Source organism: Onychomys torridus, chromosome X, assembly GCF_903995425.1.
Source record: "Onychomys torridus chromosome X, mOncTor1.1, whole genome shotgun sequence".
Classification (NCBI taxonomy): Eukaryota; Metazoa; Chordata; class Mammalia; order Rodentia; family Cricetidae; genus Onychomys; species Onychomys torridus.
The window spans coordinates 7,199,158-7,213,164 of record NC_050466.1 but is presented as its reverse complement, the minus strand read 5'-3'; the positions used below and the strand labels follow the sequence as shown (position 1 = coordinate 7,213,164).

Here is a 14,007-nt window from a genome sequence, read left to right as displayed (position 1 = left end):
GTTGTTGTTGTTGTTGTTTTTGAGACAGGGTTTCTCTGTAGCTTTGGAGGCTGACCCTCTCAGTATCTATATTCCTAATTCTGTTGATAACTTCAGCTTAAAAAGTGACTTCATTTGTAGCTACCTCCATTCCTCCCAGTTTTTTCTTTTGTTTTGTTTTCGTTTTTCGAGACAGGGTTTCTCTAGCTTTGGAGGCTGTCCTGGACTAGCTCTGTAGACCAGGCTGGCCTCGAACTCACAGAGATCCGCCTGCCTCTGCCTCCTGAGTGCTGGGATTACAGGCGTGTGCCACCACCGCCTGGGCCATTTTATTAATTTAAGTATGTGTTGAAATAATTTTTTTCATATATTGGATTGAATATGTTATTATTAAAATAGGTGATCTAATCTTCATTGAATGTTCCTAGGCAAGCTAACTCTTAAATGAATGTAGGCTTTAAAGTTCAGATACTGAGATTTAGATTGCTACTTCAAAGCTAAACATTTTTGAAATTGCTCTTTTTTTTCAGTCATATTTATAAATATCAAACCTAGTTTTTACCCATTTTCGAATAAGCTTGCTGCAGAATTGAGGCACTAAGTGGTGCCCAATTTTTATGAAAGAACTCTACTAAGTGGAAGTAAAATGAATAATAAGGATATTTTTCAGGAAAATTGTTTTTAAACTACTGAAACAGCTTCCCTAGCTATTCCTTATTTAAGAGACTGATAAGCCATACTCACTTTATTGCTGTTTGACAAACCAAACTTCTTACGAAAGTAATAGTAGTTTTAGATTGTATAGCATGTTGATTTAATTAAAAAATGTTACTGATTTGAGCTCTAAAATTAAAAAGCATTAGTGCCTCTTTTAAAAGGAAATGAGTTAAATGAATGGGATGGAGATGCATGATGTGAAAGACACAAAGAACAAATGAAAAGAAGGAAAAAAGAAATGAGTCGATTAAATATAGTTACATAATTAAATGTAAGAGCATTACATATAAAAATAGAGGATTGAAGGCCGGGCGGTGGCGGCAGCACATGCCTGTAATCCCAGCACTCGGGAGGCAGAGCCAGGCGGATCTGTGTGAGTTCGAGGCCAGCCTGGTTTACAGAGTGAGTTCCAGGAAAGGCGCAAATCTACACAGAGAAACCCTGTCTCGAAAAAAAGAAAGAAACAAAAAGAAATAGAGGATTGAAAGTATCTTTCAAACTTTTCCTAAGAAATTATAAAATCAGTTATGATGGGAAGAGAGAAAGAGGAAGGAAAGGTTGACTGTTACTAGTCAGTAAACAAGACAGTCACTCCAGGCAGAGATGGCACCACTCAGCTGTGTTCCTCACAGGAATGTTTCGTGTTAGTATCTATGAACAGTCAGACAGGTACATCAAAGTACTACTGTCTTCTTTCCAATTCTTCCTTCCTCTGCCTCATGAGTCAATATACAGGCAAACAATAGTTTTAATCCACTATGGCATCATAGCTTAACAGCATTCAACAGGTACTTGTTTCCTTAGGTCATATTCACATTTTAAAATAACCATTTTGAGTTTCCTATTTTTGGAGTCTACAGTTAAAATGCACAATGTGCATTTTGAGTTACTTAATTTAAAATTTCATTTTGGCATTTGTTTTTTAAAGTATGCTTTTCTATTTGTACTATTTACTTGATATTTGAATTCTGGAAAATAATTATACATCTTTTACATTGTTGTCCCTATCGTTTCAAATTTATTTTTATATTGTCAGTCTTGTGCTATCCTGTCAGCATTCTGGTTTTAGTCTCCAAAATGTCAGATCCAGTGACATTTATGCCACTTTGTTATTGGAAAGCAGGGGCCCCAGAAATTCTGTCTTTGTTTGGAGTGATAGGAATTAAGACTAGACCAAGAGCTTGTTCAGCCGTTCACCATGCCAAGCACAGGGGGTTGTTGGCAGATCTGTTTCTACTAAAAGCTCTTAGTGTAACAAAGGTGTCGTGTAGCAAAAGGTGAGTGGGAATTGAAGCATGTTGTAGTTACATGAAAGGAGCAAAATGAAAAATAAACTGAGGAGTGCAAAAGAGAGCAGCAGTCTTTATTGTGGCAAACACTGAATGTGTTTGCTTTATGACTGCAGTATCAGAGCGCCGAGTTACAGTTGTCTTTCATCAGAACACAAACTGATGGGAAGGAGTCCTGATAGGGAAAACAGAGGCATGATAAATTGAGAAGCTAGGGAAAACATTAAAAGAAGTAATAAAACTCTCACGCTTTCCCTGGAGTAGGGAAGCAGAACATTCTTAAGAGGAGAGCCAGGCAAACATCAGATTGATGTTGTGTGGCTCAGTTTGGCCCTCCAACAAACTTGTTAAGAACCTTCCTCATGGATAGCATCTCCCTGCACAAGCCCTGCAGCTCCTCCTACAGGGCCTACTTAACTGCTTTTGAGCAGAGAGGTATTTTTCTTGAGCCTCCAGTCTTTTCTTTTGAGGTGAACACTGAACACACACACACACACACACACACACACACACACACACACACACACACACGCTCCCTTTAGCCCCTTCCCCCACATGCTGTACTCTACATCATCCTTTCCTATGTGGCTTCCTAATTCAGTCTTAGCACTGCCCTCTGAAGTCAGTTAGTAGCCCCTGAAGGTACAGCATCACATATTACTATCCCTATTTTGGTCACTGAAAGGAAGCCCCTTATAGAAGTTGGTATTTGGTATGTAAGCGGCAGGGACAAAGGTGGGATCACACCAAGTTTCTGATTTCAGATGCTGTGGACTTTATCAGTACAGTACAGCTGACAGCCACACACATAGTGTTTCCTTCACAACCACAGTGAGCAAACAAACAAAACTTGCTTTGGCCCAACCATTCATTTCTTCTGCTTTTTTTTTTTTTTCCAGATTCTTCAACTGTGATCACACTCACACCCATAACACGGCTTAATGGAAAGGTTGCTGACTTTGGAGTCAGAGTTCAAAGCTCACTCCTGTGATAGCTGTATAGCTGTGTAATAATGAACATGTTTCCAAGCCTGAGTGACTTTACCCATCAGTAATGTACCTACCTCACAGAATGGTTGGAGTGCTCAGCTCAGTAAGAGAAATGATAAATTTTAATGTAACATTAAATAATCGTCTCTTGTATACTAAGTTCAGCCCTGACCTGCCACATCCTTCCATAGCTTGGGTTCCAAAGCCCTGCAAAGGGGCAATGAGGGAATGAAGAAATGGTAGACATGAGAAAAGATGGGATCAGGTGGCCTGTGCTCTTGGATGGAGAAGCCACAGTACTCCCCCACCCCCAAGCTCAGCATGCTTATTATATATATATGGCTAAATCAAAGAGGCAAGGTTTATGGTATACAGCTGAATCAAGGAGGTACGTTTAGCAAATCATAGCAGGAGCCATTTCTGTAGGGGAACAGTCATCCAGCTGTAAACATGGGGGAAGGGAAAGAAAGCTACATTTTCTGCATACACTGTCACATTCACACTTGGACCAGGAGGGAAAGCTTTGCCATTTCCCTATGCCTAAGCCAGGGCAAGTGTTGCCATTTCCCTTGGGTCTAAGACATTGAGAACATGGTTGTGCCCGTGTCAATAGTACACTCACTCAAGACTTCAGTAGTTCCATATACTAACTGACCTTTCTTTGGAATTTTACTGGCTCAGAATGTTCATGGCCTTTTCTCAGATTCCAACTTTCTCCACCTGTATGTACCTTTATTTCCTCTATGCCCCTGACTTTCTTAATATTGTATTATTGATCCCTCCTTTTCTGATAGTATCTCTTCTGTACTGCCTTCTTTTATTTATTTTGACTGTATGTGAGTAGGTTTTGTAAGGTTCTACCTGCAGCCATTGCTCTTGTTGACAGGACTAAGTTGAATTAATAAACCAGAAAAGAGATCATGTTATCTATTGCATTGTGCAGTCTGTCCATGGTTCTTACTTTCTTGTCTCCCTTCTACGTTCAAATATAAAAACACCACATTGTATTTTATACATCAGCGAACAGGTATAACGCTATTAGTAGTGGAATGCCCCTGCCCACACTCAGTGTGAGGATGTTGATAGTAATTTTGTTTTCCAAATAGGGCCTGTTAGTTTTTGTTGTTGTGAAAGACTGTCTCATGTATCCCAGATTGGCCTTATACTCACTCCCTAACAGTGGATATCCTTGAACTCTTGATCCTGCTACCTCCACCTCCCAAGTGCTAGAATTACAGGCATGTGCCACAGTGCCCAGCAGTTACTAGCTGCATTATCTGTTTGTTCTTCAGAATAACATTGCAAAGTACTTAAAAGACCCTGACTTATTCAACATATTTTATAAATGATATTAAAATTGTTTCTCAGGCCAAGGGTGTAATTCAGCAGCAGAATACCTACTTAAAATATACAAGGCTCTGAATTCCATTCCTTCCCATCATTGCAAAAACTAATTAATTCTAACTTTGGCTCTGGGAATAGTGCCTTTTCTGTGTAAACCATACTATTTCTTTTCATATTTCACTTCACTTCTATGATATGTCTGTAAATGCTACATTTTATTCTTATCTGACTTAAGGAAAACTAAGACAAAGGTAAAATTCAAAACAGCAAATTGAGTTACTTATCAGCAGATCAAGGAAAAGCTATAAATTTGGAGGCAGAAAGGTGACTATAGAGTTTGTAGGAACTTATTTTACTTTGGGACAGGGTATTTCTTTGCACTAAGAAATAAAGACATTTGTTAGTAAGAGCTTCCTCCCATATATAGATGGAAGCTGACAAGCAGTGTAAAAAGTTGTATTGTCACAGTCTTGAAAGGGTAAGAAAAGTTTAGTTTAAAATGGGGGATTTCATCTCTTTAGTCAGAGAAGTCTTCATGTTACCATAGATCACATCCATCCATTCATTCATCCTTCACTCTAATTGTCTTTTGTTCCTACCTAATGAAGTATGTTGTATGTTTATTTTGCAGATCTAAAGCGGGAAGCCAGTATCTGTCATATGCTGAAACATCCACACATTGTAGAGTTATTGGAGACATATAGTTCAGATGGAATGCTTTACATGGTTTTTGAATTGTGAGTGTGCATTTTATTTTTTCAGTAAAGTTTTAAGTGATGCTGGTTGTAGAAAATTTTAATAACTTTCTCTTCAAGTTTAGCAATAGCCGTGGACTCATGTGCTTCAAGAGACCTGAAGTCACAGGTGAAAAAGGATTTCCTCATGTAAGGTGGTAAAGTGGTAAAGGAAACAGAAGCTGAGTGTATCAGGTACTCTCATATTTTCAGCACATTTAAGAGAAGAGGCTCCAAAATGAACTAGAGTTTAAAGGGTGAAGATACCCCAAAATATTCAGTTTGCATCTTAGTGAAGAAGAGGGAGATGAGAGTGAAGGATTCCATGTAGGAAGTCTGTCTGGCAACTCAAAATGTATAATAACATACTTAAGTTTCTCTTTTGATGTAACCATATTGCCATATAAAAGGAAACTTCACAACTAACAGTATCTGCTTCACTTGTTTCTCATAATTTTGTTGTGAGCCTGGATAAATGTCCAAAGAGTTTATATAAAGCTTTATGGGATGGCATTATACAATATTTTGTCTTTAACCCATGATTTAGGAAAGCAGGAAAAGGAGGCTATGCTAGCTTTAATATTCAAGATACCAAACTCGGATTATGCATTGCTTCATAACACATTGCTCCAAATTTTAGTGGTTTTTAAGCAACACCCATGTCACTTTCTGTGCATCAGAAATAAGGCCCAATTTAGCCAAATCCTCTGGCTCTAGATCTCTCACAAGATGGCTCTGGACTTTGCCAATACCCTGGCTGTTAGCAATCATGTACTGAGGGACTTATTTCCCAAGAGCTATTGACCTGAGGCGTTCCTTAGTCTTGTGTCTCATGGGCTTCTTCATAGAAGAGCATGGCTATTAGCTTTGATAGAGTCAGCAGCAAGTATAGAGATCAGTCTTAGAACTGAATTCTGAAAGTTGCACATCATCTCTTCTGCCATATTTTATTAGCTAGAAATGATTCATTAGATACAGCTCACATACCAGGATCTACATAGCAAGAAGCAGGAGTCTCTGGGAGACATTTCACAAGTTGCCCCCACTAATACATTGTCTATCTGTATAGAAATTTGTGTCCAAAGAACTAAAACAAAGAAAGTAAAATTGAGGACAAATTCAGCTACATAAGTGCAAGATTAGTGTGAATTTAATTATGATTATTTACTTGGAAGAGACATAAATGTTTTGATTAGTTGTTTGCAACAGCTTAGAAATTCTGAATGGAATCTTAGGCTACGTTAGTTAGTAAGCATATAGAATTCCAGACAAAGCCATACTCCACCCTTACACGCTGCCCTTTCTCCCTGGAATGTTCATAGTAAGCAGGACAGCACAGTGTTTGTAGAAGAGCCTGCCAATTCCATCATAGAGTCACAGCCTTCAAAACACTAGCTAACAGATGTGCTAGAATCATGAGCTGGGCCTGCTATAAGTTGATATATAAAAACTTTTATTGTGGAGCTAGTGAGGTGGCTTAGAGATTAAGAGCATTGGCTGCTCTTGGAAAAGACCTGGGTTTGAGACCAAGAACCCATATGGCAGCTCCCAGCCATCCACAACTCCAGTTGCAGAAGATCCATTGTCCTCTTCTGGTCTCTGGAGGCACCAAACATGTATGATATACAGACATACATACAAGCAAAACACCCATACACATAAAATTAAATTTTAAATTTTAAAATATTTTATTCTAAGAATGTTACTTTCAGTACCCTGAATGTTCTTTTAAATATATTTCCTTCACAACAGTATAGCTACATTTTAGGAAATGTCCACTATGTGACCTATATGGCAAAACAGATCCTCTCTGTCAAATCACAGAGCCCAATCAGACTTGCTTTCTGTCAAAGAAAAGAATCTGACTTCTTTTCTTTTTTATAAAATTAAAATAATAGGCATCCTGACAACGATATTCATATGACTATTGATTTCAAGTTCTAAAATAGATGAAGCTCTCTCATAAACACATTCTCTAGCTATAAGGTGGTGGGTGCCTTCTTTCTTTCCTCGAGGCCTTGGCTTTGCTTCTAGGGCACCTTCCTCTGCAGGAGCTTTGCATTCCCCAACTGCCTTTGAAGGTAGATAGGCTTTTTGGGATAGGGGAACAGTTGGTCTTTTCAGGTGGCTGATTGTAAATGCAGAGATATGAAAGGGAGACTAACAGATCACAGCATTTGTTTTCAGGCAGACCAGGTTATGGTAAATGAGGAGATGTGTAGCTAGAGAGTTTTCTCTCTGGGTCCCGCCAAGCCCCGGCAGTCCAACAGCCCAGCCCACTTACAAAATAAACATACAGACACTTATATTATTTAAACTGTTTGGCCTAATGGCTCAGGCTTCCAACTATCTGGTTCTTACATCTTAAATTAACCCATTTCTATTAATCTATACTTTGCCACATGGCTTGTGGCTTACCGGTACCTTATATGTTGCTTGTCATGGCTGCGGCTGGCAGTGTCTCTCTGCCTCAGCTTTCCACTTCCCAGAATTCTCCTTTCTGCTTGTCCCACCTATGCTTCCTGCCTGACTACTGGCCAATCAGTGTTTTATTTATTAACCAATCAGAGCAATACATTTAACATACAGAACATCCCACAGCAGAAATGGAAATGGATTGCTTTAAAACATCCTATGTCTGGAGCCCAGCAATATGGCTTCAACAGATAAAATCTCTGGCTATGTTGGGTGGGCCTGATCACCTGAGTTAAATTCTCAAAGCAGAATAGCCTGGAAGCTCTCAGTTAAGCTCTCCTGGAGTACACCGTGCAGAAAGAAGGGAAAGCCTGCCTTCACACAGTGGAAGGTGAGAAACAACTCTTGAAAGTTGTCCTATGACTTCCACATGCACACTGTGATGCCCACAAAAGATAATAATAGGCAAGTTTTTTTTTTTAAATCTAGTTCACATGTCCTTGGAAAGATTTTGAGCATTTCTAGACATACTTGAATCCCAAATAAAGTGCCCTGGGATGGAAGAGCTCTTGAAGACATTGGAGTCATAGCTATCCAGGAATGTATTGATCTTCTTATTGTAACAGTCCACCATATGGAGAACATGATCAGTATCTTCAGTTATTTGAAAGACTTATCTGTAAGAGTATGTGCTTCTTCACTGTGGCGTTACAGGCCACCACTAGAATCAACAAGTGACAAATTTCACCTTTAAGTAAGGAAGGATCTCTAATGACAAGATTTAGTCCAGGAATGAGGCTGCTGTCTTACAGGACACACCCGAGGAGCTGTATCCATCCAAGAGGGCTGAAGGTGGGGTTTTACTTTGAGACTAGAGAGGGTCTCTGACATCCCACAAAATTTTAAGATTATAATTCCTTTTTAATCATTTTTCTGGTTTAATTTGATTCTTCACTCAAGAACTCTCTTTGCCCATATTTTATTCCAAGAGAACTAAAAGCAGTTTGAATCGTGTACTATAAAGTAACAAGCACAGAAAACAAAATGTTTAAATTGATCTAAATTTGGATAGTCACGTTGCTTGCATCAGGGGCTCCTAAAAGAGAAAGATGATGCTCTTTGTTGTCATGAAATCTGGATTTGGCCTTCTAGTGGTGAGGTGGTCCTTAGGAGATTTTTGTGACTGATTTTGTATGATACCATTCTGATTAAAATAATCCAGTGGCTGTAACTAAAGATGACATCTTATTAAAGATAAACATTTACCAGTGGCCTAATCCTACTGTTAGCCTAAAATAATAGAACATGATTGTTTTCTTTTTTCACTTATTATTTTAGAAAATTCCAGATAAAAAGGGAGACTAATATGATGAGAGCCAGCACTGAGCTTCAGCAGTTATCAGAACATTCGCTAGTCCCTGTTCAAGCTATTCCTTCCTATGAGCATTTGCCCCTGAGATTTCTAAAACAGTGTCATTTCACCTAGAAACACTCCTGTTTTAAATGATAATACCATTAGCATGCCTAACAAAATCACCAATAAGTACTTAATATCATATCATATTCACTTGACTTTCAGCTTTTCCTAATTGAACATGAATCTTAAATGACAGCTATCTAAATTTAGAACTTTTTTATGAGCTCTGGGGACCTGAAAGTAGATTATAAAGTCACAGCTAAAATAACGGTGATTTCTTTAAAAGGCCAGAACCAAAATAGAAATATAAAACTCTTCTTTTCTATCATTATTTTATAAATGAGCCTTCACAGTGATCTTTGCCCACTTTTTCTACCTCAAGCCAAAAAACTGGAAACAGATTACTATAAAAATTGTGCTCAAAAGAGCAATGCCAGTATATTTGTGTGTGCCTCCACCTACTGGCAAAGAGAGGGAATGCATCTACAGCTGCAGTGTGGATTAAGCTACTCCAGATTTCCATCCGTATTCCTGGCAATAAATGTAATTTCCCCTGGTATTCAAGGGCTTGTTGCTCAAGCTGTGAGGGATCTGGATCCTTTTCACAGTTTTATAATGTTACATCAATACAGAGTAGACAGGGAAAGAGGAAACAAATGAAACTGGGCCAATTGATTTTGTTGTTTCATGGCTTCTTGGAAGCTCTTATGGGGGGAAGGGCTAGACTGAACAGCATATTTGGATTACCAGCACGTTTTAAAATTGGGTATCCATATCTATCTTTGCTGCAGTCTCTGTGTAGCCAATACTCTTTTTCTAAATTACACTCATGAAATTATACGGCATAATTATGTTGCTTGAGTATTAGAAAATCCTAGGAAATAGTATATGTCTACATAATTACAAATAGTTTGCAAATGTAAAGCATACTTAAATACAGATTCACAGAACCAGAGTTGAACTGGAAAAGATCTAAAGCAATAGATTTAAATGCTTGGAAAATCCTTTCCAAACCAGTTGTGGTGGCGCCCACCTTTAATCCCAGCACTCGAGAGGCAGAGGCAGGCCGACCCAGAGTTCAGTCTACAGAGTGAGTTCCAGGACAGCCAGGGATACACAGAGAAACCCTATCTCCGGAAGGAAGGAAAAAAAAAAGAAACAAAGGAAAGAAGGAGGAGAGGGGGAGGGAGGGAGGGAGGGAGGGAGGGAGGGAGGGAGGAAGAGAGAGAGAGAGAGAGAGAGAGAGAGAGAGAGAGAGAGAGAGAGAGAGAGAGAATGAGAATGAGAATGAATCCTATGTAGAGTATCTTAGTGATGCACATACCCAGGTCCATCCTTGGGTTCAGTTTGAACAGATGCAGGTCTTCATGGGACCAGGTGACCTTTAAAGCAGGGCTAATGTTTAACGATTATATTGTCATCTTGCCACCACCTGCAGTCAGACTGTTAGACAAGTGGACAGTGCTATTGCTTTGGGACTAGTCTTCACTTTGAACCTGTCTGCAGTGATTTGCCAAACCTGTTTTAAAGTACAGATTCAGTTTTGAAGATAAGGCTGAGTTGTGTTTCCCCTCCAAAAAAAATTTAAATATTTGTTTCTCAGTAGCACATTCGGGCTTGTTTTAGTAGTGTCTGGTGCTTGAGTTAAGCTGTAAATCCTAAATTGGCTGGCTAAGGAATTTTAATTACCTTGTTATAGTATGATTACATATACCACAGGGAGAATTTTACAGTAATTAAATATGGATTTAAAACACATCTGACATGAAAACAATAGTTTTTTATCTTTTAAAATAACATTCTCAGTTTGTATTTTTGAAGCTTACAAAGGAGATAATAGGCTGAAACTGCATTTAACTTTTGTCTGATATGCATGCATGGGGAAGGGAGTATTTGTGAAATTCATTAAACTAAGTGGAACTAATTATTACTTGCCAGCAAAGTTGTAACAGACATTTTAAGCAAAAAATGTCTTTGTTTCTTATCACACAACAAAAATCTGGCCTGCAGTGTCTTAATTTATTTGAAGATCTATAGGTATGTTAAATAGCCTTCTCTAGTCTGTTGACTTCTTTTTCTTATGTATGAGGATACAAATTACTATTCATGCAGCTCACTAACATTCTTCAAACTCACTCTGTCAAAATGGTCAGTTGATTTTAGTTCTAAATACTGTCTCATGGTCCCCAAGACTACTCTCAGGTTGATGGTTTAGTTTAAAGACTCACAGGATGCAGTGTGTGATGGCATTCACAGCTATGATTTATTGCAGCAAAAGGAAACGGTGCATAGGGTCCTAGGGACAAGCTTCCAGTAGGCCTTTCCAGTAATCAATTGTGAAATGTTGCTAACCAGAGAATCTCATTAGCGACTCAGTGCCCAGAGTTTTTATTGAGGCCTGTCTGCATAGGTATTCTATGCCTAGCACTACCAGCTTCTAGACTCCCAGAACCTAAATATTTCTTCAGCATAAAATGTTGTTTGCACAGTTTAGATGCAGGGAGCCACTCTATTCAGTTAGTGAGATAGGAACTTTCTGGGGTTCAGGTCATCAGATGCCTGCCCATCAGGGCCAGCATTGGAAGCAGGCCTGTTAGACCTCCTCACAGGATCTGCTATGCTAATCCTGTGAAAACTAAAACAGATACAACTAGAAGGTAGATTTTGAGTTGATTAACTCGCTCCACAAACCACAGGAATTGCTTATGAAGATAATTATAAGCTTTAGGTTTGGGGTTTTTAACTTTTAAGTATAATTATGGTATCATTTTAATATGTAGTAGAAAAAATTTTAGGTGGTCAGATCTCTGAAGCAAATTACTGATTGAGATTTTACAGTGTAACATAGATTTTGAGCTTTGAAATTACATTTGAAAGTAAATTATATTCTGCTACTATTATTAGAGGAATATATTTGAATTTGTCACTCCAGTAATTTTTATACAGCATATTAAATCTCATCTTCAGTCTGGTAGAATAATTTAATCATTTATGTGCCTATACAATACGATAAATTCAGTTGATTTTCCTGGTATTTAAAAGTACAATTAATTTTAAAATAAAAATTAGAAATAATTTAGTATATAAAATCTTTATAATATACCTACTTTGCACCAGTTGAGAAATGATTGAAAATTATAGTGACACAAACAATACCATTCACAAAACTTCATCAGCAGGGTTTTGGGAACATTTCCTTTTATTTCCTAATTGTGTTTCCCAATTTTTTTTCTACTTAATGGTCTTAAGCATTTTTTGTGACACTGGATTTTTTGAAAATTTTATGACTGCAGTAAGGTACCTAGATGTGTGTGAGCATATTTAATTAGGTAATTTCCCTATCTATTAGAAATAATGCTGTATTTAATATTTCTTTTACATAATATTTTATTATTTTATTGTTGTATATATATGAGTATTTAGCCTGAGTGTATGTCTCTCCACCACGTACATGTCTGGTGCCTGTGGAGGCCATCAGATCACCTGGAACTGGAGTTACAGATGGTTGTGAACGGCCATGCCAGTGATGAGACTCAAACCCCAGTCCTCTAGAAGAGCAGCATTGCTCTTAACTTCTAAGCCATCTCTCTAGCTTCTAATAAATATTTTTATTAAATCCTTGAGAACTTAGGTAACCCATTGAATCCAGTTTGTGCTGTCCATGTACTCTTGAATGTAAGGCCATCCAACCTCCCAGGGGCCACACCCATAAACAAAATTGACTGTCCCTCTCCCAGCAACCTTCAGATGTCTGTAACTGTTCCTCAGCTAGAAGTAGGTACCTAGAAGTTCCTTCCCACTCCTTGCTGGAATGTTGACTGGCTTAATTCTGTACAACTCATATGCAGGCAACCACAGCTGCTATAAGTTCATGAGGACTTCAGTCTTGTCATGTCTAGAAGATACTGTTTAGCCCTGGTCCTCTCTGAAAGCTATGAGCACTCTGTCCACCTGCATGTCAGAGGAGAGCATCAGATCTCTTTATAGATAGCTGGCCACCATGTGGTTGCTGGGGATTGAACTCAGGACCTCTGTAAGATCAGCCAGTGCTCTTAACTGCTGAGCCATCTCTCCAGCCACTGACCGCTGGCTTTTACAATCATTCTGCCTCCTTTTCCATAATAGTCCCTGAGCCCTGAAGGTGGATGTATGATATAGATGTCTCATATATGGCTGAGCACACCACAGACACTTGACAGTTAATATTCTTGTATACAATTACCTAAACAGAATTACTATATAATCAGTATATGAGTATTAACAAACATAATATTCATAGATTTAAGTTAATGCATGCATCATGTTTAGAATAATGCATGCACATAAATACACAACCTAAGGGATTACTGTAAAAGGAACATTCACACATATACAACCTAAGTCAAGAAATAAAAATAATTACCAGCACTTTCATAGTCTTAATTCTAACCTTTTGTGATCATAGCCCCTTTCTCTGTAAGAAATAACTTTAATCTATATGTCATTTTGTGCTTCTATAGCTATATCATCCCAATAATCATCCTTAAGTAATATAATGTAGTGTCAATTGTTTTTATATGAAGTCCTATAGTATATATATATTTTAGATCTATAAGACCCATCCAAATTGCTTTGTGTGTTTGTTCTTTTTACCACTATACAGTATTACAGTGAACAAACTTTTACTTTAAAGTTTATTCATTTTAAAGTTAATGACTGTAATGCTTTCTAGATTTGGCTCTTTTGACCAGTGCTTTCTAAACAGTCTTATACATACACTATTGTGCCCTTAAATACACATTCATATATTTTTTAGAGTAGGATTGGTGGGCTTTTAAATATGTTCAACTTCAGTTTTTCTAGAAAATAGCTAGCCATTTTCTAAAGTACATGTATAAGCTCATCCTCCACCAGTGGATTCTGGCTTTCTAGGGTGATCTTAGCCCTATTTTCCTGGAACTGCCTTCAGTTCAGCCTGGTGTTGGTCCTTACTAACAGCACTCCCTCTTTATATTCAGAATTATCTATTCCTGCACTGCATATCCCTCCTGATACTTAGTGTTGCCAGAATTTTTTTTTATTTTGCCAATTGGTATGCATTAGGATTTCATAGTAGTTTTTCCTCATAGTCCTTCCTAATTGCC

General features: G+C 38.1%; 1 protein-coding gene across 16 annotated transcripts in view; it reads left to right on the top strand.

Annotated features, from left to right (window-relative positions):
* Positions 1–14,007, top strand: part of Cask (calcium/calmodulin dependent serine protein kinase) — a 340,650-nt gene that overhangs the window by 130,196 nt on the left and 196,447 nt on the right. For all 16 annotated transcript variants that reach the window (XM_036175421.1, XM_036175420.1, XM_036175418.1 and 13 more), the window contains exon 3: positions 4,950–5,055. In XM_036175421.1, the coding sequence (XP_036031314.1) occupies positions 4,950–5,055 (106 nt within the window). The remainder of the gene's footprint in view (positions 1–4,949; positions 5,056–14,007) is intronic.